The sequence below is a fragment of the Rana temporaria genome, chromosome 2 (genome assembly GCF_905171775.1).
Source record: "Rana temporaria chromosome 2, aRanTem1.1, whole genome shotgun sequence".
NCBI lineage: Eukaryota > Metazoa > Chordata > Amphibia > Anura > Ranidae > Rana > Rana temporaria.
In genome coordinates, this window is record NC_053490.1 from 369,472,458 (window position 1) to 369,496,179 (window position 23,722).

The 23,722-nt window shown below is 41.3% G+C and overlaps 1 protein-coding gene across 13 annotated transcripts in view; it reads left to right on the plus strand.

Annotated features, from left to right (window-relative positions):
* KIF21B (kinesin family member 21B) overlaps positions 1 to 23,722 on the plus strand; it is a 162,731-nt gene that overhangs the window by 28,505 nt on the left and 110,504 nt on the right. For all 13 annotated transcript variants that reach the window (XR_005747053.1, XM_040337745.1, XM_040337748.1 and 10 more), the window contains exons 2-3: positions 22,983 to 23,205; positions 23,409 to 23,591. Coding sequence is in view for 12 of the 13 variants with exons in the window: in XM_040337745.1 (XP_040193679.1) it covers positions 22,983 to 23,205; positions 23,409 to 23,591 (406 nt within the window). In the remaining variant the exon portion in view is untranslated. The remainder of the gene's footprint in view (positions 1 to 22,982; positions 23,206 to 23,408; positions 23,592 to 23,722) is intronic.

Below are 23,722 nucleotides of genomic sequence, written 5' to 3' on the forward strand. Positions count from 1 at the left end.
ATTCAGGAACAAGTTACGGCGGCGTATCTGGGGATACGCCGCTGTAAATTCAAATCTGCACCGTCGTATCTTTACGCCGATTCTCAAAGGCAGATACGCTGAAAAAATAGGCTTCCTCCGCCGACGTAACTTGAATACGGCGGCGTATAATTGTGTGCATTCTTATGCTGGCCGCTAGGGGCACTTCCGTTGTTTTCGGCGTAGAATATGTAAATGACCTAGATACGGCGATTCACAAACGTACGTACGCCCGGCGCAATTTTTTTACGTCGTTTACGTTAGGCTTTTTCGGCGTAAGGTTACTCCTGCTATTAGGAGGCGCAGCCAATGTTAACCATAGTTACACAGGCGCAATTGCTTACTTGCCCCGGCGTAACGAATGCTCCTGATTCAGGGACCTCGTTACGCCGACTGCAGCCTAAGATATGCGCGGCATAAGGCTCTTATGCCCGCATATCTTAGGCTGCATTCTTGCGATGGCCGCTAGGTGGCGTTCCCGTTGTGCTCAGCCTATAGTATGCAAATTGCATACTAACACCGATTCACAACGTTGCGCAAGCCCTGCGTACGCAGTTTACGTCGTTTCCGTACGGCGTCTTTCGCGTAAGGCTGCCCCTGCTATTAGCAGGTGACTCCAATGTCTCCAACGTCGTTCCCGCGTCGCGAAATTTGAATTTTACGTAGTTTGCGTAAGTGATTCGTGATTTCCAGACGGAGCATGCGCTCTACGATCGCCGCGGGAACGCGCCTAATTTAAATGATTCCCGCCCCCTACGGGATCATTTAAATTGCGCGCGCTTACACCGGGCAATTTTAAAGAGCGCACACGCAATTTACGGAGCTACTGCTCCGTGAATCGCGGGTAGCGCAGTAAATTTGCGGGGGCGCAGGGCAAAAACGTTGCCCTGCGTTTTCGCAAAAAAAGCGCAAAGGTACCTGAATCCAGCCAAATATTATTATCTTCGCCTGCTATTTCACTTTTTTTTGCATGGTGGAAAACAATTAGCCATTTCATTGCCATCAAAATCAGGCAAAATAGTTTGACACGTTTTACCAATTGATTTATAAAAGCATATATTTTCCCTTATTTTCTATTGGGATGGGAGTATAACATTGATATGTCCTTTTAAAAGTTTCAGTATATTTACGTTTATACTTCATCATTTATTTGCACCATAAGTAGATTACTCCAGCGGGCCTTGTTGTCTCTTCTCGTGTAGATGGGCTGAAGATGTTCATTTTGTAATGTTGGTTTCTAAGCAAAAGCTCAGACATAGAAGGTGACACATCATAGTAATATTTTAGATTTTATCCAGTGACAAGTTCTACGTTTTTTTACACCATGTGCGCGTTTTTTTTCCGTTGTGCGATCTACCTTCATTTTTACTGTATCCCATCAGCTGTCCTATCTGAGGCGAGCGGTGCATGCTTAGTTTCCATGGAAACTAACACAGGAGGGGAGAGCAGGCAAAATACAGACAAAGAATGAACTATCTACATTGAGCAGGAGAGAGAATATGAATAAGGCATTTACTGCACTGAGACATTGAGAAAAGAGAAGGACCAAATGGGTAGAAAATGACCGAGCATGAATAAGGGTGGAATGGGCAGATGCAAGCATGGTCGGAAAGGCATGAAAGAATCCTGTGTATGCGAAGAGAACCTGCCATTGAAACGGACATTTCCATTTTGAGATCTAAAACAAAGAAGAATTCAAAAGTTAAAGTGGAATCCCAGGCAAATATAAAAATACATGCTTTCATTCTATTTACCCAAGGTCATCTTAATAGTAACTTCTCATAATCTCCTGCACACCAGGAGACGCTTGAGAGGGGATATGATTTCAATTTAGAAATATCGTACTGGTGACCCCACAATAGGGATAAAACTTTTTCACAGAAGGGAGTTTAACAAGACACGTGGCCACTCATTAAAATTAGAAGAAAAGAGGTTTAACCTTAAATACGTAGAGGGTTCTTTACTGCGGCAAGGATGTGGAATTCCCTTCCACCGGCGGTGGTCTTATCGGGGGGCATCGATGGTTTCAAGAAATTTTTATGCCGCGTACACACGATTGGTCCATCCGATGAGAACAGACCGATGGACCGTTTTCATCGGTTAACTGATGAAGCTGACTGATGGTCCGTCGCGCCTACACACCATTGGTTAAAAAACCGATCGTGTCAGAACGCGGTGACGTAAAACACGACGACGTGCTTAAAAAAACGAAGTTCAATGCTTCCATGCATGCGTCGACTTGATTCTGAGTATGCGTGGATTTTTAAACGATGGTCGTGCCTACTAGCGATCGGTTTTGTCCTATCGGTTAGGTATCCATCGGTTAAATTTAAAACAAGTTGGCTTTTTTTTAACCAATGGTTAAATAACCGATGGCGCCCACACACGATCGGTTTTGACCGATGAAAACAGTCCATCAGACCATTCTCATCGGTTTAACTGATCGTGTGTACGCGGCATTAGATAAGCAGCTGAACGACCACAGCATACAGGGATATACAAGGTAATACGGACATATAATCACACACATAAGTTGGACTTGTGTCTTTTTTCACCCTCACCTACTATGTAACTATGTAATTAGGTTTTAGGATAAGAAGGTCATTTAGGAACAGGCTTCAATGCAAACAATTCAATCATTTTTAATGTGCTGGAGGAGAGGGTGTTTAAATGGACTTACAGGAGAAGATCTCATAGAGAATCTCACAAGTCATCCAAAGTCAGGATGGAGGTGTGGTTGCTGTGGTTAGAGAATTGGTGAAACACAATTATTTGTAGGGCTTGACTAACACACCAAGATAAGGATTTTTTTTTTTTTTAAGTGACAGATAATTTCTTCCAAAGAGATTTGAAGAATATAGTCACATGTCTATAATACAGAGCTGTAGTCTTATGTTAAAGCTTGTAAATTGTGCCTATAGTAATCATTGAAAACTAAGAACTCATCTCTTGCATAAGCAAATGACTTTTTGCGTATGCCATATGCCTAGTCCTAACTCGTTTCTCACGTTGGCACTTTAAATGTATCAGCTATAAGTACCTGAGCACAGGGACTAACAGGTACCACAATGGTCAGCTCTGATGTTCTCTGTTGGATATTTGAAGGGAAAAAACTTTACTTCCCAGTATTTGTTGAATGTAAAAACGTGGTCGCGCTATATAGACGACATCTTCGTGATCCAGACCAGTGTTTATTAAAGCGGGGATTCCGGCGGGATTTCGTTTTTTTTTTTATGTGCATCTGCCGGTCGGTATGTCATTAATAGTTTACTTACGTGTCCGATTTCACTAGCCCTCCGCCTTGTCTTTCTGCAGTAAAAAGTACTTTATAAAATTCTGTCCTGAGCAGGGCCATCTTGCTTGTGGGCACTGTGAAGCCCACAAGCAAATCCTTCCGGGATTTGGAGCCGCCTTCGTCACGTGACCGCCTGCATGAGTCACACGACGATCGAAATCACGCAAGATTTGTTCTATATGCAGTCTTAATCGTCTCCTGGGCAGAATGACGCTGAGCTCCCAGGAGACATTGCGGCGCAGAGAGACAAAACGACACGCCCCCTCCCGCGGGAGGAGAACCAGGAAGTCATTGCTAGACATTATATATACAAGGTATTTAATTGTTATTGGAAAAAATGGATAGCGATTTGTTACTATACACACCAAGATAGTGCGATTAAACATTAGATAGGATTTAGGGTGAACCTCCGCTTTAACCTTTCTGCCGTCATGGCACCATTTTAAATGGTTAAAACTATGCATTTGAGGCACCCCATTCTTAAATGTAAAAACTAAACTAATAGTTTTAAATATCGCAGCAGCATCCACATACGTAGGATTCCCAAAATTAGAGGGGATTTATTCTTACAAAGCATATATACCTTTGCACACTGGTACTGATAGAGTTCCAGTATTTCTCTTCTCCCTCAGTTTCTCTCCCTCACTCAGCTAACAAGACTCCAGTGCTGATGGAGAGAGAAAATGGAGGAGCAAACAAGGATGTTGTAAATGAGCCGGACGTCCTCATCAACATATGACATCAAAGGTTGTTAGGATGCTGGGGGCTGAACCACATGGTGCTCAAGGTTGTAATGTTACACAAGTAAAACCTGTGGCTTTGTGTAGCAAAAAGGCAGGCTTGATTCACCAGTCAGCTTGTACACAATTTTTGGGCAATTTGAGGCATATTTTAGGCATTTTGCTAAGGCACCCCCAAAGAACCCAGAAGGCTCCCTGGTTGAAAGGCAATCTTTGTTCTGTGGTGTCATTTTGGTTGTCCAATAAAGAACCTTGGACCAGTTGTGGTGTGCAGCCATTTCTTCTATTCCTGGTTGAAAAAGGCTGATCTAGACAGGTCCCAAAGATGTTATCCAGGTCTCTGTTAGTTTTCCTAATTCCATGGTCAGTGGCGTCCTCTTCAATCCTGAGATTTCTAAAAATGACATCCAATTTTTTTAGATTGTAGGCGATTGCCAGTGAGCAATATGTCAAAGTACCTTGCACAAAAATCCTACAGATTAGAGCAAACTCTGAATATACCAGAGCGCACACACTAGTAACAGAAAACATCACTACGCCATCTTGAGAAAGGGACCCTGGGAAGTTCCCGAAACGTTTGTTTCTTAAGAGTATGTGATGCTGCCTTCACAATAAAATGTGAAACTAATTTATGTGGTGTGCTAGTGACTTCCTTTCCTCATATCTGGTTGTGGCACAGTGCCATCCATAGCAATCACTTAGAGCAGCTACTGGTTATTTAAAGGTCAATTACTGTAAAAAACAACAGATTTCTAATTAATTGGACCTTATTAACCACTTGGGAACTTGGCTTCAGTAGTAGTCTCTGCATGCTGAAATCTCCTCAGGCAGCCCTGCATTCGCCCCATGCATGCTGAAATCTCCTCAGGCAGCCCTGCATTCGCCCCATGCATGCTGAAATCTCCTCAGGCAGCCGCGCATTCGCCCCATGCATGCTGAAATCTCCTCAGGCAGCCCTGCATTCGCCCCATGCATGCTGAAACCTCCTCAGGCAGCCCCGCATTCGCCCCATGCATGCTGAAATCTCATAAATTTAATTTTTTTGCTTTACTTACCTTTTTTCTCTTGCACTTCCTGGTTTTCCTGAAGACAGTGGTGATGTAGCTCCAGCTGAACTGATGCCCTCTAGGAAGGCAACGTCACTATTTCCTCAGGGGAATCCTATAACTAAACTGTAAGATCTCATAGCATTGTGCTTCATTCTGTGCATGTGCTGTACAAAATTGTAGTCATTTGCTGGGTATTCCCCCCCCCCCAACAGATGCCTGTAGTTTCATACGATGCATGCGCGATATGAAGTGCATGACGTCATGCTCTTTATCTCTTGAATGCACAGTATCACAGATATTTTTACAATGGTTGTGGGGACCCAGGCAGCACCCAGCCGGACAATAATAGGTAAGTATCAAGAAAAAGCCCCAAAGATACAGGTAAGTATGATTGTTTATTTCCTACTTATTCAGGTATACAGGCTTAGGGATGGGGAGGAAGGTCTTCTGTAATTTTGCGACAGACCCAACTGGGACAGAGACTTTTATAGGGGATTTAGGCCCCTTTCACACTGGGGTGGTGGCGGTAAAGCGCCGCTATTTTTAGCGGCACTTTACCGCTAATTTCGCAGCGGTATTCGGCCGATATCGGGGCAGTTTTACCCCCCCCGCTAGCGGCAGAAAAAGGGTTAAAGGGTTAAGCACCTCTGCAGATGCGCATTGCCGGCGGTATAGCCGTGGTGTCCTATTACTTTCAATGGGCAGAAGCGGTGAAGGAGCTGTATACACACCACTCCTTCACCGCTCCAAAGATGCGGCTAGCAGGACTTTTGGAGCGGTCCTGCTAGCGCACCGCTCCAGGCTTTCACACTGGAGAAACAGCAGCCGCTGTTTAGGGTTGGTTTGCAGGAGCCTGCAAACCGCCCAGTGTGAAAGGGGTCTAAGGGAGAGAGAAGATCATTCTCTAATGATGGACAATGATGTGAGGAACGCTGAGAGCAAGGCTTGGATTAACTCTCGGAATAAAGACAATAAATCTTCCCTTTCTGGGGTGGATGGAAAGGTGTAATATTAATCTTGTACAGGTTAATGTTCAGAAGAAATATGGTGGCCCTCCTGCAGACAGGCTTATAGAAGCTCTTCCACTTGGGACAGAAATATTTATCAATCTACCTCAGGAAATCTATGAATGTCAATTAAAGGAGTTGTAAAGGAAATTTTTTTTTTCACCTTAATGCAATCTATGTATTATCCTCACAGACACAAATCTCTCCATACGTTGCTTCAATACATAACACAGACTCCTCTAAGTGGGAAAAGCCAATCAATGTGAGCAATACAGTATTCACAAGGGAGCCCTAATCTGCTTAAATGGACATGTGTCATGAGCTTTCTGTTACTCCCACCCTCTGCCCACAGGGCACTGTCATGAGACCTTATTTATGGGGCTAGTAAACAGTATAATATACAGCGACCAAATACTAAACATACCAGAGAGAGACAATGTGTGTTGTGTGTGTCTGTAATAAAATGATGTTACAGGCAAATAGTATCACTTTTGTTCCATTTGTCTTGGCTCCAATTTTAATACATTAGTTCTAGTTACTGTGTTCTACATTTTCTCCTTCTCCATTTGTACAGCTATAATTTAGTCAAATATAAAATGTAAATGCAATTTAAAACAATTACCGTATTTATCGGCGTATAACGCGCGCCGGTGTATAATGCGCACCCCTATTTTAGGAGGGAATTTTCTGGAAAAACTATTTTTTTTTAGTCCAAATAGTAAATGCAAAATAAGATAAGCAGCAATGTACAGTACCTTAGGGGGGACTGTGCGTGTGTGACGTGACAGCCGAGAGGAGATGACTGCTCGGTGATTTCCAGCGGGCGCTCGTCCCCCTTCTTCCCCTCCGAGGTATGCTATCGGCGTATAGCGCGCACCCGTAATTTTCAGGGGAAAAAAGTGCGCGGTATACGCCGATAAATACGGTATGTCTGTATTAAAGAAACAGAGTTCTTAAAGCGGATCTTTAGTCTTACAAAAAAATGAAAGGGTAACTCTGTATTTTTCCTTTTCAATCTGCAGCCTCTGTAAATTTCTATATATGCATTGCAAAATGGCTACATGGAGTTGTTCTGTACACAGGGGCAAATCCACGTAGATTTGCATGGGTGCAGCGTATGGTAGATACGCTACGCCGCTGTAACTTACTTTGTGATGCTTTGAATCCACAAAGAATTTGCGCCGTAAGTTACGGCGGCGTAGTGTATCTCTTGCGGTGTAACGGCGCCTAATTCAAATCGGCAAGTAATGGGGCGTGTTTCATTTAAATGAAGCGCGTCCCCGCGCGAACGAATTGCGCATGCGCCGTCCCTAAATTTCCCGCCGTGCATTGCGCTAAATGACGTCGCAAGGACGTCATTTTTTTGACGTGGATGTAAATTACGTCCATTCCAGATTCACGGACGACTTACGCCAAAAAAAAAAAATTCGAATTAAACGCGGGAACGACGGCCATACTTAACATAGCAGGTCTAACTATACGCCACGAAAAAGCAGCTTTAACTATACGCCAAAAAAAGCCGACTAGAGACGACGTAAAGGAATGCGCCGGCCGCTCATACATTCGTGGATCGTCGGAAATAGCTATTTTGCATACTCGACTCAGAAAACGAAGGGAACGCCACCCAGCGGACGCCGAAGAATTGCATCTTAGATCCGAAGGCGTACGAAGAGGTACGCCTGTCGGATCTAACCCAGATGCCGTCGTATCTTGTTTTGAGGATTCAAAACAACGATACGACGCGGGAAATTTGAAAGTATGCCGGCGTATCAGTAGATACGCTGGCGTACTCTCTCTGTGGATCTGCCCCAGAGTGTGTACTGGCCACTCCCCAGAAACATCATTTCCTGTTTGCATGATTGGCTCACCAAATTTCCCAGAAGTCTGCCTACGATACAAGTCAGATTTTAGGCATCTCCTGCAACAAAAATGTCATTTTTGGTGAGATATTTCCAATAGGAACACGTCTAAAGAGATGCAGGCCCAGTAGCTTTGTCATTAATGCCCTGCAGCTGCCACAGCTGACAGTTATTGATGAAACCACTCCCATTAGACTCACTCGGAACAGAGACACAGACAAACACACAGGGATTTCTTCAGAACAACAAAAGGTAGGAATCTGCAACAAAGTTTGTTATAATCCTTGCAATGTACATAGATCACCCAGAGGAAAATGTTTTTTTCTTAATAAAAGTGGAGTTACGCTTTAAATGTCAGCAGCTTTCGTAGCTACTGACCTTTTTAAGAGAAAGGACACCCACCTGTCCAGGGATCCAGGGATCCTCACCCAGGCCAGTTCTTCACTGGTCGTTGGGTCTCCAGCGCTGGCATATTTACTAAGGGAAGCCAGCTGCGACACCTTGCAGTTTTAGAGCTGGCTTATCACTGCCATATTTTGTTGTAGGAATGGTCCCGCAGCATACTAGAACCTGTCGTGTCCCTGAAGGTTCCGGCAGGGAGAGAACCTCTGCGATTGCCTAGGTGGGTGGAGCGAAATTGGGAGCTGACACCTGCTAAAACAAGGTATCTACCCCCCCCCCCAAAAAAAAAAACTCCAAATGTGGGAGAGGAGGGCGGAAGGGGATGTTAAAGCAGAACTTCCCTTTTAGGGTGACATTCTGCTATAGCAGTGGTTCTCAACCTGGGGGTCGGGACCCCCTCGGGGGTCGAATGATGATTTGCCAGGGGTCACCGAATCCTAGGCTGTTCCTTAAGCCTGCACCACTCTCCCAGCCTTTTTGCAGACACCAAGCAGGGCTATCCCTGGAGCCTGTGGCCGCCCAGCTAGGCTGTTCCTGGAGCACGCAGCTGCCCACTCAGCCTCTTCGCAGGCGTCCATTCAGTTCACGGCATGGCTGGGGGGCAGAGACTAGAGGTCAGCTGACTAGTGAGGAACGTGAAGTGGGAGGGGCTGGAGGAGACCCTATCTCCTGATTTCGACATAGGTGTCACTGCTACGAGACTCCACAAAGTCGGAGACACAGTGAAGCCAGAGACACAATGAGTAACACTACCTGTGATTATAGTTGCCATTAAAAGGACTCGGGTAGCACTAAATGCCTTGTGGGTCAGGGGCGCAAATTACTTGTCTTGCCTTGGATGCTGACAACCCACGCTAAGAAAATGATTTTACTGTTGGGGGTCCCCACAACTTGGGAAATTTTATCAAGTGGTCACAGCACTAGAAGTTTGAGAACCACTGTGCTATAGGGAGGTGGTATCACATAAGGGGAAAAATACCAGTACTAATACGGGTGTGCTTTTAACCCCTTCCATACAGGGCATTTTCACCCCCTTCCTGCCCAGACCAATTTTTAGTTTTCAGCGCTGTTGCACTTTGAATGACAATTGCGTGGTCATGCAACACTGTACCCAAACTAAATCTTCATGTCCCCCCCACAAATAGAGCTTTCGTTTGGTGGTATTTGATCATCTCTGCGGTTTTTATTTTTTGCGCTATAAACAAAAGAAGAGCGATTTTTTTTTTTTTTAAAACACAATATTTTTTACTTTTTTATTTTATACATATCACAATTAAAAAAAAAAAACTTTTTTTTCCTCAGTTTAGGCCGATACGTATATTCTTCTACATATTTTTGGTAAAAAAAATCGCAATAATCGTATATTGATTGGTTTGCGCAAACGTTATAGCGTCTACAGAATAGGTGATAGATTTATGGCATTTTTATTTATTAATTTTTTTACTAGTATTGGCAGCGATTTGCGATTTTTTCCTGTGACCGTGACATTGCGGCGAACACATCGGACACTTTTGACACGTTTTTGGGACCATTCACATTTATACAGCGATTAATGCTATAAATATGCACTGATTACTGTGTAAATGTGACTGGCAGGGAAGGGGTTAACCACTAGGGGGCGCTGAAGGGGTTAATATGTTCCCTAAGGTGTGTTCTAACTGTAGGGGGGAGGGGACTCTCAAGGGGAGGAGACCGATGTGTGTTCCTCTGTACTGGAGGAACATACTGATGTGTGTTCCGCTGACAGGAGGTGGATCTGTGTGTTTACACACACAGATCCACACTCCTGCCGTGATTACTGGCAATCACGGGTGCCCGGCGGCAATCGCGGCCACCGGGCACCCGCGCCGGGTCACGAGCGCTGCCGCGGGTGCGCGCCGGCGCGCGCCCTAGATCGCCGGGAACACAGGACGTCATATGACATCCACCCGGATCGGCGAGGGGTTCCTGCCGACGTCATTTCCCTATGGCGCAGTATGGAAGGGGTTAAAGAATGTTTACATAATCAACCAGTAGAATAACATAGGCAAAGATATACACCAAAAAGGAAACGGGGCAGGTGGATAGATAGATAGATCGATCAATAATTATATTGTATACGGACTGATGGACTTTACATGACACTATTGTGCTGGAGAGAGACATACAGTACCCTGAAAAAGTATTCGTACCCCTTGTAATTTTCCATGTTTTGTCATGTTACAACCAAAAATGTAAATGTATTTTATTGGGATTTTATGTGATAGACCAACACAAAATGGCACATAGTTGTGAAGTAGAAGGAAAATGTTAAATGGTTTTCCAAGTTTTGGCCCTAGTTCTAGTTAGTCATACTGCAGCTGTGTGGCGCTGGGAGACCAAGACATAGAATGCTATACAGAAGTGAGCAGAGGCCAGCATGAAGCAGCTGCAGCAATGACTGTAGATAAACAATGTGGGATGTAGAGATGCTGGCAAGGAGCACGCCTTGTCAGTTGGCTCTTTGTGGTCATGCCCATGTTGAATAAGGACGATGTTGAGTATTATAAATGTTGCAGTAATATCTAAACATGCTTTTGCAAGTTTGAGACCATGGCCATTCCACAAAAAGTCCTGTGAAATGTTGTTGTTTTTTTCAAATATTTTATTTAAACCACCTTGGTCTGGGGCTGCTTTCTGTGTTTTTTACTACAATACAGGGACATGCTGATAGGGGGGCAGAATAAAATCATCAGTCATAAGTATGCCTTTGCTCCTTACAGTTGGCAGTTTGGCTGCAGTGGAGGTTGGGATCTGGTTATATTTCTTACGGCCCCTTTCACACTTGTATGACTTGTCCCACAATTTGGGACTGCAAAGTAGCATGACAAGTTGTTCCCCATAATTTCCAATGACAACCATTCATATTAGTACGACTTCAAGTAGTGGCGATTTCAAAGTAGTCCCTGCACTACTTTGGTCAGATTTTGAGCAAGTTCAGATTCATAAGCCTCGTACACACGGCCGAGGAACTCGACGTGCCAAACACATCGAGTTCCTCGGCCAGTTCAGCCCTGAAGCCGCCGAGGAGCTCGGCGGGACGAGAGCTCCCATAGAACAACGAGGAAATAGAGAACATGTTCTCTATTTCCTCGCCGAGCTCCTCGTCGGCTTCCTCGGCCGAAAGTGTACACACGGCCGGGTTTCTCGGCAGAATTCAGCCAGAAACTCGGTCGGAAGCTGAATTCTGCCGAGGAAACTGGTCCTGTGTACGGGGCCATAGACCTCAAGTCTCCCTAAATCGCGGAAAAATCAAGTCAAACTTGCGGGCCAGAAATTGCGGTAAAATCGTGGCAAAATCGCGGCAGTGTGAAAGGGGCCTAAATTACACTTTTTAGCAAGGGGTCAAAAAAACAATTTGTTTAAATTTGTTTAGATCAGTGGTCTCAAAGTACCGGCCCGCGGGCCATTTGCGGCCCGCGGACCAGTTATAAATGGCCCTCAGGCAGGGTGGAAGTGAGGGGAGCAAAAAAAAAAAAAAAAAAAATTTTTTTTTTTTTTTTTTTTTTTGAGCTGGTGCCATCTGGTGGTAAGCCGTTGGTATTACAAGTTATTACCACCAGATGTGAGCTGGCGCCATCTGGTGGTGGCCGTTAGTATTACAAGTTAAGCATTACAAGTTAAACAGCAATTCTAATGTCATTTTACACTATTTTCACTGGCATATTCTTCCCTCTAATTAGAACCCCCAAACATTATATATATTTTTTATCCTAACACCCTAGAGAATAAAATAGCGATCATTGCAATACTCTCTGTTACGCCGTATTTGCGCAGCGGTCTTACAAGCGCACTTTTTTGGGAAAAAATTACACTTTTTTTAATTAAAAAATAAGACAACAGTAAAGTTATCCCCATTTTTTGTAATATTATGAAAGATAATGTTACGCCGAGTAAATTCATACCCAACATGTCACGCTTCAAAATTGTGTCCGCTTGTGGAATGCCGACAAACTTTTTTACCCTTTAAAATCTTCATAGGCGACGTTTAAAAAAATCTACATGTTGCATGTTTTAAGTTACAGAGGAGCTAGAATTATTGCTCTCACTCTACCAATCGCGGCGATACCTCACATGTGTGGTTTGAACACCGTTTACATATGCGGGCGCTGCTCACGTATGTGTTCGCTTCTGCGCGCAAGCTCGTCGGGACGGGGTGCGTTTTCTGGCTCCTAACTTTTTTAGCTGGCTCCTAGATTCCAAGCAAATTTGTCAAACCCTGACTTACACCAGTGCTGGTGGTAATAATGCGCTCGCTGACACCAGTGCTGGTGGTAATAATGCGCTCGCTGACACCAGTGCTGGGGGTTAATAATGTGTTCGCTGACACCAGTACTGTTGTTTTTGAAGTTTGAAAGTTTGCATGCGGCCCCCCATGGCATATAAAAACTTGTCTTGTGGCCCTCAGGTAATTTGAGTTTGAGACCCCTGGTTTAGATGCTCATTTTTAATGATAATTAGTGGGAATGCTTTAATAAGCATTCCCAGTATTGATATTCGTTTTTTATTATTCTTCTTCTTAATTAGTGGGAATGCTTTAATAAGCATTCCCAGTATTGATATTCGTTTTTTATTATTAGTGGGAATGCTTAATAAGCATTCCCAGTATTGATATTCGTTTTTTAGTGGGAATGCTTTAATAAGCATTCCCAGTATTGATATTCGTTTTTTATTATTCTTCTTCTTAATTTTATTCCGTACGTTTTTTGGCTCTGCGTAACTTCTGCATACTTTCAGCTATTGAGACCATTTAACTTTTAAAATGTTCGTCTCATTCAGCTAACGATGGGACTTCTTCAAGTTTTTTTGTACTATTTATACTTTTTAAAATATTAAGCTTTTAGACACTTTTTTTTAACATTGAAGTCAATGAGAACATCCTTTTTCCTGCTTCAAAACACACGTTCTGCCAAAAGTTTCAGCTCCTTCATACTTTCACTTACAGACACCAAACAAACTTTAAAGCGGTCACAAAATATTCAGCTATCCAAACATGACTTTTTAGATTGATATCTTATACGGTTTTTGTGAAAACGCAATTTACGTTTAGTGATTTTTTTATCGGTTATAATGTAATCCTATGGAGCAGGTTTAGAGTGTGTCATGTGACCTTTAGAGTGGAGATCTTTGAAAACAAAAATTATCTTTAAAAAAAGGGCGAACAAATTGCTCTCACGCCCACAAGATCTACTTGTCATACACAATTTATATATCAAAACGTAGGTATGCTTGTCTGGTTTCAGGCAATGTGATCAGTTTTGTGATACGTATTTTAGTTTTAGTTCCAGGAGCTTCTAAAGGACAAGAGTGACAAAACCACTCTCATTGACCGTCCATGTTAAAAATTTAAAAATTTTTCCTGCAAAACACACACAGACGCTCTTTTCTAAATCGCTGGCATGGCCACAATTTTAAGTTTATCAACATAAATTTCATATCGATGCGTTCACAAGGGCCGTGTCTTTCAAACGGTGAAGTCGCTGTATCGATCGCATGTACGGTTGTGGATTTATTACGTTTTGTTTGGAGGCGTAATTAATGTATTGGTCTGTGAATTAAAAGGCGTTTGTAATGGAATTTCTTTCCATAAATAGCTTTCTACCTCAGTGCAATATTCCTCCTCACTGACCTGGGGGGAGGGGAAACCTCTTGAGGGGGGAGGGGCGACCAGGAAGTCAGCATACTCTCTACTTTGCAGATAGAGAAAGGAGCTGTGTGTCCTAAAGATAGTGTAGTGGTTATGGTGAATGGCTTTGGTGCGGGCTCAGCAATTCAGCATTCCCACTCGCATTTTCCTCAGGGAATGCATTTTCTAGTTATTATTCTTCTTCTTAATTTTAATTTTATTATTCCGTACGTTTTTTGGCTCTGCGTAACTTCTGCATACTTTCAGCTATTGAGACCATTCAACTATTAAAATGTTCGTCTCATTCAACTAATGATGGGACTTCTTCAAGTTTTTTTGTACTATTTATACTTTTTAAAATATTAAGCTTTTAGACACTTTTTTTTAACATTGAAGTCAATGAGAACATGCTTTTTACCGCTTCAAAACACACGTTCTGCCAAAAGTTTCAGCTCCTTCATACTTTCACTTACAGACACCAAACAAACTTTAAAGCGGTCACAAAATATTCAGCTATCCAAACATGACTTTTCAGATTGATATCTTTTACGGTTTTTGTGAAAACGCAATTTACGTTTAGTGATTTTTTTATCGGTTATAATGTAATCCTATGGAGCAGGTTTAGAGTGTGTCATGTGACCTTTAGAGTGGAGATCATCCACAAAAAATATTATCTTTAAAAAAAGGGGGAACAAATTGCTCTCACGCCCACAAGATCTACTTGTCATACACAATTTATATATCAAAACGTAGGTATGCTTGTCTGGTTTCAGGCAATGTGATCAGTTTTGTGATACGTATTTTAGTTTTAGTTCCAGGAGCTTCTAAAGGACAAGAGCGACAAAACCACTCTCATTGACCGTCATGTTAAAAATTTTAAAAATGTTCCTGCAAAACACACAAAGACGCTCTTTTCTAAATCGCTGGCATGGCCACAATTTTAAGTTTATCAACATAAATTTCATATCGATGCGTTCACAAGGGCCGTGTCTTTCAAACGGTGAAGTCGCTGTATCGATCGCATGTACGGTTGTGGATTTATTACGTTTTGTTTGAAGGCGTAATTCATGTATTGGTCTGTGAATTAAAAAGCGTTTGTAATGGTATTTCTTTCCATAAATAGCTTTCCTTACCTCAGTGCAATATTCCTCCTCACTGACCTGGGGGGAGGGGAAACCTCTTGAGGGGGGAGGGGCGACCAGGAAGTCAGGATACTCTCTGCTTTGCAGATAGAGAAAGGAGCTGTGTGTCTTAAAGATAGTGTAGTGGTTATGGTGAATGGCTTTGGTGCGGGCTCAGCTATTCAGCATTCCCACTCGCATTTTCCTCAGGAAATACATTTTCTAGTTTTAATTTTAATTTTAATTTTAATTTTAATTTTATTCCGTACGTTTTTTGGCTCTGCGTAACTTCTGCATACTTTCAGCTATTGAGACCATTTAACTTTTAAAATGTTCGTCTCATTCAGCTAACGATGGGACTTCTTCAAGTTTTTTTGTACTATTTATACTTTTTAAAATATTAAGCTTTTAGACACTTTTTTTTAACATTGAAGTCAATGAGAACATCCTTTTTCCTGCTTCAAAACACACGTTCTGCCAAAAGTTTCAGCTCCTTCATACTTTCACTTACAGACACCAAACAAACTTTAAAGCGGTCACAAAATATTCAGCTATCCAAACATGACTTTTCAGATTGATATCTTTTACGTTTTTTGTGAAAACGCAATTTACGTTTAGCGATTTTTTCAGAAAATGGAATCGGTTATAATGTAACCCTATGGAAGGGATTTAGAGTGTGTCATGTGACCTTTACAGTGGAGATCTTTGAAAACAAAAATTATCTTTAAAAAAAGGGCGAACAAATTGCTCTCACGCCCACAAGATCTACTTGTCATACACAATTTATATATCAAAACGTAGGTATACTTATCTGGTTTCAGGCAATGTGATCAGTTTTGTGATACGTATTTTAGTTTTAGTTCCAGGAGCTTCTAAAGGACAAGAGCGACAAACCCACTCTCATTGACCGTCATGTTAAAAATTTTAAAAATTTTCCTGCAAAACACACAAAGACGCTCTTTTCTAAATCGCTGGCATGGCCACAATTTTAAGTTTATCAACATAAATTTCATATCGATGCGTTCACAAGGGCCGTGTCTTTCAAACGGTGAAGTCGCTGTATCGATCGCATGTACGGTTGTGGATTTATTACGTTTTGTTTGAAGGCTTAATTCATGTATTGGTCTGTGAATTAAAAGGCGTTTGTAATGGAATTTCTTTCCATAAATAGCTTTCCTGACCTCAGTGCAATATTCCTCCTCACTGACCTGGGGGGAGGGGAAACCTCTTGAGGGGGGAGGGGCGAGCAGGAAGTCAGCATACTCTCTACTTTGCAGATAGAGAAAGGAGCTGTGTGTCCTAAAGATACTGTAGTGGTTATGGTGAATGGCTTTGGTGCGGGCTCAGCAATTCAGCATTCCCACTCGCATTTTCCTCAGGGAATGCATTTTCTAGTTCTTCTTAATTTTAATTTTAATTTTATTCCGTACGTTTTTTGGCTCTGCGTAACTTCTGCATACTTTCAGCTATTGAGACCATTCAACTTTTAAAATGTTCATCTCGTTCAGCTAACGATGGGACTTCTTCAAGTTTTTTTGTACTATTTATACTTTTTAAAATATTAAGCTTTTAGACACTTTTTTTTAACATTGAAGTCAATGAGAACATCCTTTTTCCTGCTTCAAAACACACGTTCTGCCAAAAGTTTCAGCTCCTTCATACTTTCACTTACAGACACCAAACAAACTTTAAAGCGGTCACAAAATATTCAGCTATCCAAACATGACTTTTTAGATTGATATCTTATACGGTTTTTGTGAAAACGCAATTTACGTTTAGTGATTTTTTTATCGGTTATAATGTAATCCTATGGAGCAGGTTTAGAGTGTGTCATGTGACCTTTAGAGTGGAGATCTTTGAAAACAAAAATTATCTTTAAAAAAAGGGCGAACAAATTGCTCTCACGCCCACAAGATCTACTTGTCATACACAATTTATATATCAAAACGTAGGTATGCTTGTCTGGTTTCAGGCAATGTGATCAGTTTTGCGATAGGCATTTGACTTTTAGTTCCAGGAGCTTCTAAAGGACAAGTGCCCCAAACGCCCTCCCATTGACCGTCATGTTAAAAAGTCTAAAAAAAATTCCTGCAAAACACACAAAGACGCTCTTTTCTAAATCGCTGGCATGGCCACATTTTTAAGTTTATCAACATAAATTTCATATCGATGCGTTCACAAGGGCCGTGTCTTTCAAACGGTGAAGTCGCTGTATCGATCGCATGTACGGTTGTGGATTTATTACGTTTTGTTTGAAGGCGTAATTCATGTATTGGTCTGTGAATTAAAAGGCGCTTGTAATGGAATTTCTTTCCATAAATAGCTTTCTACCTCAGTGCAATATTCCTCCTCACTGACCTGGGGGGGGGGGGGAGAAAACCTCCTGAGGGGGGAGGGGCGACCAGGAAGTCAGCATACTCTCTACTTTGCAGATAGAGAAAGGAGCTGTATGTCCTAAAGATAGTGTAGTGGTTATGGTGAATGGCTTTGGCGCGGGCTCAGCAATTCAGCATTCCCACTCGCATTTTCCTCAGGGAATGCATTTTCTAGTTTTAATTTTATTCCGTACGTTTTTTGGCTCTGCGTAACTTCTGCATACTTTCAGCTATTGAGACCATTTAACTTTTAAAATGTTCATCTCGTTCAGCTAACGATGGGACTTCTTCAAGTTTTTTTGTACTATTTATACTTTTTAAAATATTAAGCTTTTAGACACTTTTTTTTAACATTGAAGTCAATGAGAACATCCTTTTTCCTGCTTCAAAACACACGTTCTGCCAAAAGTTTCAGCTCCTTCATACTTTCACTTACAGACACCAAACAAACTTTAAAGCGGTCACAAAATATTCAGCTATCCAAACATGACTTTTTAGATTGATATCTTATACGGTTTTTGTGAAAACGCAATTTACGTTTAGTGATTTTTTTATCGGTTATAATGTAATCCTATGGAGCAGGTTTAGAGTGTGTCATGTGACCTTTAGAGTGGAGATCTTTGAAAACAAAAATTATCTTTAAAAAAAGGGCGAACAAATTGCTCTCACGCCCACAAGATCTACTTGTCATACACAATTTATATATCAAAACGTAGGTATGCTTGTCTGGTTTCAGGCAATGTGATCAGTTTTGCGATAGGCATTTGACTTTTAGTTCCAGGAGCTTCTAAAGGACAAGTGCCTCAAACGCCCTCCCATTGACCGTCATGTTAAAAAGTCTAAAAAAAATTCCTGCAAACACACAAAGACGCTCTTTTCTAAATCGCTGGCATGGCCACAATTTTAAGTTTATCAACATAAATTTCATATCGTTGCGTTCACAAGGGCCGTGTCTTTCAAACGGTGAAGTCGCTGTATCGATCGCATGTACGGTTGTGGATTTATTACGTTTTGTTTGGAGGCGTAATTAATGTATTGGTCTGTGAATTAAAAGGCGTTTGTAATGGAATTTCTTTCCATAAATAGCTTTCTACCTCAGTGCAATATTCCTCCTCACTGACCTGGGGGGAGGGGAAACCTCTTGAGGGGGGAGGGGCGACCAGGAAGTCAGCATACTCTCTACTTTGCAGATAGAGAAAGGAGCTGTGTGTCCTAAAGATAGTGTAGTGGTTATGGTGAATGGCTTTGGCGCGGGCTCAGCAATTCAGCATTCCCACTCGCATTTTCCTCAGGGAATGCATTTTCTAGTTATTAGTGGGAATGCTTTAATAAGCATTCCCAGTATTGATATTCGTTTTTTATTATTCTTCTTCTTAATTTTATTCCGTACGTTTTTTGGCTCTGCGTAACTTCTGCATACTTTCAGCTATTGAGACCATTTAACTTTTAAAATGTTCGTCTCATTCAGCTAACGATGGGACTTCTTCAAGTTTTTTTGTACTATTTATACTTTTTAAAATATTAAGCTTTTAGACACTTTTTTTTAACATTGAAGTCAATGAGAACATCCTTTTTCCTGCTTCAAAACACACGTTCTGCCAAAAGTTTCAGCTCCTTCATACTTTCACTTACAGACACCAAACAAACTTTAAAGCGGTCACAAAATATTCAGCTATCCAAACATGACTTTTCAGATTGATATCTTTTACGGTTTTTGTGAAAACGCAATTTACGTTTAGCGATTTTTTCAGAAAATGGAATCGGTTATAATGTAACCCTATGGAAGGGATTTAGAGTGTGTCATGTGACCTTTAGAGTGGAGATCTTTGAAAACAAAAATTATCTTTAAAAAAAGGGCGAACAAATTGCTCTCACGCCCACAAGATCTACTTGTCATACACAATTTATATATCAAAACGTAGGTATGCTTGTCTGGTTTCAGGCAATGTGATCAGTTTTGTGATACGTATTTTAGTTTTAGTTCCAGGAGCTTCTAAAGGACAAGAGCGACAAAACCACTCTCATTGACCGTCCATGTTAAAAAAAATTAAAATTTTCCTGCAAAACACACAAAGACGCTCTTTTCTAAATCGCTGGCATGGCCACAATTTTAAGTTTATCAACATAAATTTCATATCGATGCGTTCACAAGGGCCGTGTCTTTCAAACGGTGAAGTCGCTGTATCGATCGCATGTACGGTTGTGGATTTATTACGTTTTGTTTGGAGGCGTAATTAATGTATTGGTCTGTGAATTAAAAGGCGTTTGTAATGGAATTTCTTTCCATAAATAGCTTTCTACCTCAGTGCAATATTCCTCCTCACTGACCTGGGGGGAGGGGAAACCTCCTGAGGGGGGAGGGGCGACCAGGAAGTCAGGATACTCTCTACTTTGCAGATAGAGAAAGGAGCTGTGTGTCCTAAAGATAGTGTAGTGGTTATGGTGAATGGCTTTGGTGCGGGCTCAGCAATTCAGCATTCCCACTCGCATTTTCCTCAGGGAATGCATTTTCTAGTTCTTAATTTTAATTTTAATTTTATTCCGTACGTTTTTTGGCTCTGCGTAACTTCTGCATACTTTCAGCTATTGAGACCATTTAACTTTTAAAATGTTCGTCTCATTCAGCTTACGATGGGACTTCTTCAAGTTTTTTTGTACTATTTATACTTTTTAAAATATTAAGCTTTTAGACACTTTTTTTTAACATTGAAGTCAATGAGAACATCCTTTTTCCTGCTTCAAAACACACGTTCTGCCAAAAGTTTCAGCTCCTTCATACTTTCACTTACAGACACCAAACAAACTTTAAAGCGGTCACAAAATATTCAGCTATCCAAACATGACTTTTTAGATTGATATCTTATACGGTTTTTGTGAAAACGCAATTTACGTTTAGTGATTTTTTTATCGGTTATAATGTAATCCTATGGAGCAGGTTTAGAGTGTGTCATGTGACCTTTAGAGTGGAGATCTTTGAAAACAAAAATTATCTTTAAAAAAAGGGCGAACAAATTGCTCTCACGCCCACAAGATCTACTTGTCATACACAATTTATATATCAAAACGTAGGTATGCTTGTCTGGTTTCAGGCAATGTGATCAGTTTTGCGATAGGCATTTGACTTTTAGTTCCAGGAGCTTCTAAAGGACAAGTGCCCCAAACGCCCTCCCATTGACCGTCATGTTAAAAAGTATAAAAAAAATTCCTGCAAAACACACAAAGACGCTCTTTTCTAAATCGCTGACATGGCCACATTTTTAAGTTTATCAACATAAATTTCATATCGATGCGTTCACAAGGGCCGTGTCTTTCAAACGGTGAAGTCGCTGTATCGATCGCATGTACGGTTGTGGATTTATTACGTTTTGTTTGAAGGCGTAATTCATGTATTGGTCTGTGAATTAAAAAGCGTTTGTAATGGCATTTATTTCCATAAATAGCTTTCCTTACCTCAGTGCAATATTCCTCCTCACTGACCTGGGGGAGGGGGGGAAACCTCTTGAGGGGGGAGGGGCGACCAGGAAGTCAGCATACTCTCTACTTTGCAGATAGAGAAAGGAGCTGTGTGTCCTAAAGATAGTGTAGTGGTTATGGTGAATGGCTTTGGTGCGGGCTCAGAAATTCAGCATTCCCACTCGCATTTTCCTCAGGAAATGCATTTTCTAGTTTTAATTTTAATTTTAATTTTAATTTTAATTTTATTCCGTACGTTTTTTGGCTCTGCGTAACTTCTGCATACTTTCAGCTATTGAGACCATTTAACTTTTAAAATGTTCGTCTCATTCAGCTAACGATGGGACTTCTTCAAGTTTTTTTGTACTATTTATACTTTTTAAAATATTAAGCTTTTAGACACTTTTTTTTAACATTGAAGTCAATGAGAACATCCTTTTTCCTGCTTCAAAACACACGTTCTGCCAAAAGTTTCAGCTCCTTCATACTTTCACTTACAGACACCAAACAAACTTTAAAGCGGTCACAAAATATTCAGCTATCCAAACATGACTTTTTAGATTGATATCTTTTACGGTTTTTGTGAAAACGCAATTTAAGTTTAGCGATTTTTTCAGAAAATGCAATCGGTTATAATGTAACCCTATGGAGCAGCTTTAGAGTGTGTCATGTGACCTTTACAGTGGAGATCTTTGAAAAAGAAAATGATCTTTAAAAAAAGGGCGAACAAATTGCTCTGACGCCCACAAGATCTACTTGTCATACACAATTTATATATCAAAACGTAGGTATGCTTGTCTGGTTTCAGGCAATGTTATCAGTTTTGTGATACGTATTTTAGTTTTAGTTCCAGGAGCTTCTAAAGGACAAGAGCGACAAAACCACTCTCATTGACCGTCCATGTTAAAAATTTTAAAAATTTTCCTGCAAAACACACAAAGACGCTCTTTTCTAAATCGCTGGCATGGCCACAATTTTAAGTTTATCAACATAAATTTCATATCGATGCGTTCACAAGGGCCGTGTCTTTCAAACGGTGAAGTCGCTGTATCGATCGCATGTACGGTTGTGGATTTATTACGTTTTGTTTGGAGGCGTAATTAATGTATTGGTCTGTGAATTAAAAGGCGTTTGTAATGGAATTTCTTTCCATAAATAGCTTTCTACCTCAGTGCAATATTCCTCCTCACTGACCTGGGGGGAGGGGAAACCTCTTGAGGGGGGAGGGGCGACCAGGAAGTCAGCATACTCTCTACTTTGCAGATAGAGAAAGGAGCTGTGTGTCCTAAAGATAGTGTAGTGGTTATGGTGAATGGCTTTGGTGCGGGCTCAGCAATTCAGCATTCCCACTCGCATTTTCCTCAGGGAATGCATTTTCTAGTTATAGCTGTTATTTTTAAAACAGGTTTGCTATTCAGTAAAGAAAGTTTGTTAGCTTAAAGGGGTTGTAAAGGTAAAAAAAAGTTCCCCCTAAATAGCTTCCTTTACCTTAGCGCAGTCCTCCTTCACTTACCTCATCCTTCCATTTTGCTTTTAAATGTCCTTATTTCTTCTGAGAAATCCTCACTTCCTGTTCTTCTGCCTGTAACTCCACACAGTAATGCAAGGCTTTCTCCCTGGTGTGGAGTGTTGTGCTTGCCCCCTCAATTGAGGGGGCGAGCAGGACGCTCTCTACGTTGCAGATAGAGAAAGGAGCTGTGTGTTAGTGGGCATCCTGACTCTCCCGCTAGCCCCCTCCCCCTCAAGGGAAGGGGCGAGCACGACACTCCACACCAGGGAGAAAGCCTTGCATTACTGTATGGAGTTACAGACAGAAGAACAGGAAGTGAGGATTTCTCAGAAGAAATAAGGACATTTAAAAGCAAAATCGAAGGATGAGGTAAGTGAAGGAGGAATGCACTAAGGTAAAGGAAGCCATTTTTGGGATTTTTTTTTACCTTTACAACCCCTTTAAGCCCAGTGAAGCATAAACATTTTACAGGTTACTTATGCAACTCTTCCATTTACCAATTTATCCAGGATCCGCCCTCAGAGCAGTAAAGAACAAGCAGAAGGATGTCATATATGTACCTGGGTTTATCCTGGAGAACCCCAGGTACTTCTGGGTAAAGACAAGGCCTTCACGTATGATTATGTGTTTGATACGAATACCGAACAAGTTAAAATCTACGACACTTGTGTACGCGGCTTGGTGGAGGGATGCTTCGAAGGTTACAATGCAACTGTGCTGGCATATGGTCAGGTATGTATCTAGATCAAGAATTCGGTTCAGTTATTTAAATATTCTTCATATCTAGAGTACCTGTTTTATGTTTGCTGTGTGTCTACTATTTTGGTTTTGCGCTCCATGTTCTGTATTGTTTTGTGCTTTAAACGTGCCTTTTTTTAAAAAAATCTCTTGTTTTATTACTATATATATTAAGTCTCTTTTTTTTTTTATTCCAGACAGGTGCGGGGAAGACTTACACGATGGGCAGCGGATTTGACTTGTCGGTAAGCGATACTGAACTTGGCATCATTCCCCGTGCTGTCCGACAGCTCTTCAACACAATCCAGGAAAGAACATCTAGAGCCCTTGAAAATGGACAGCCTGAACCCACCTTCAAAGTCAGTGCACAATTTCTGGAGGTAGGTGAAGACAATAGTGTCAAAACATGGACAAGTCTGCTACTGGACATGTTGCTGAGTTTTCTTCATTAGTACAACTTTCTTTTTATAACTTTAACCATGTACTGAAATATTCATATTGGATAATATCC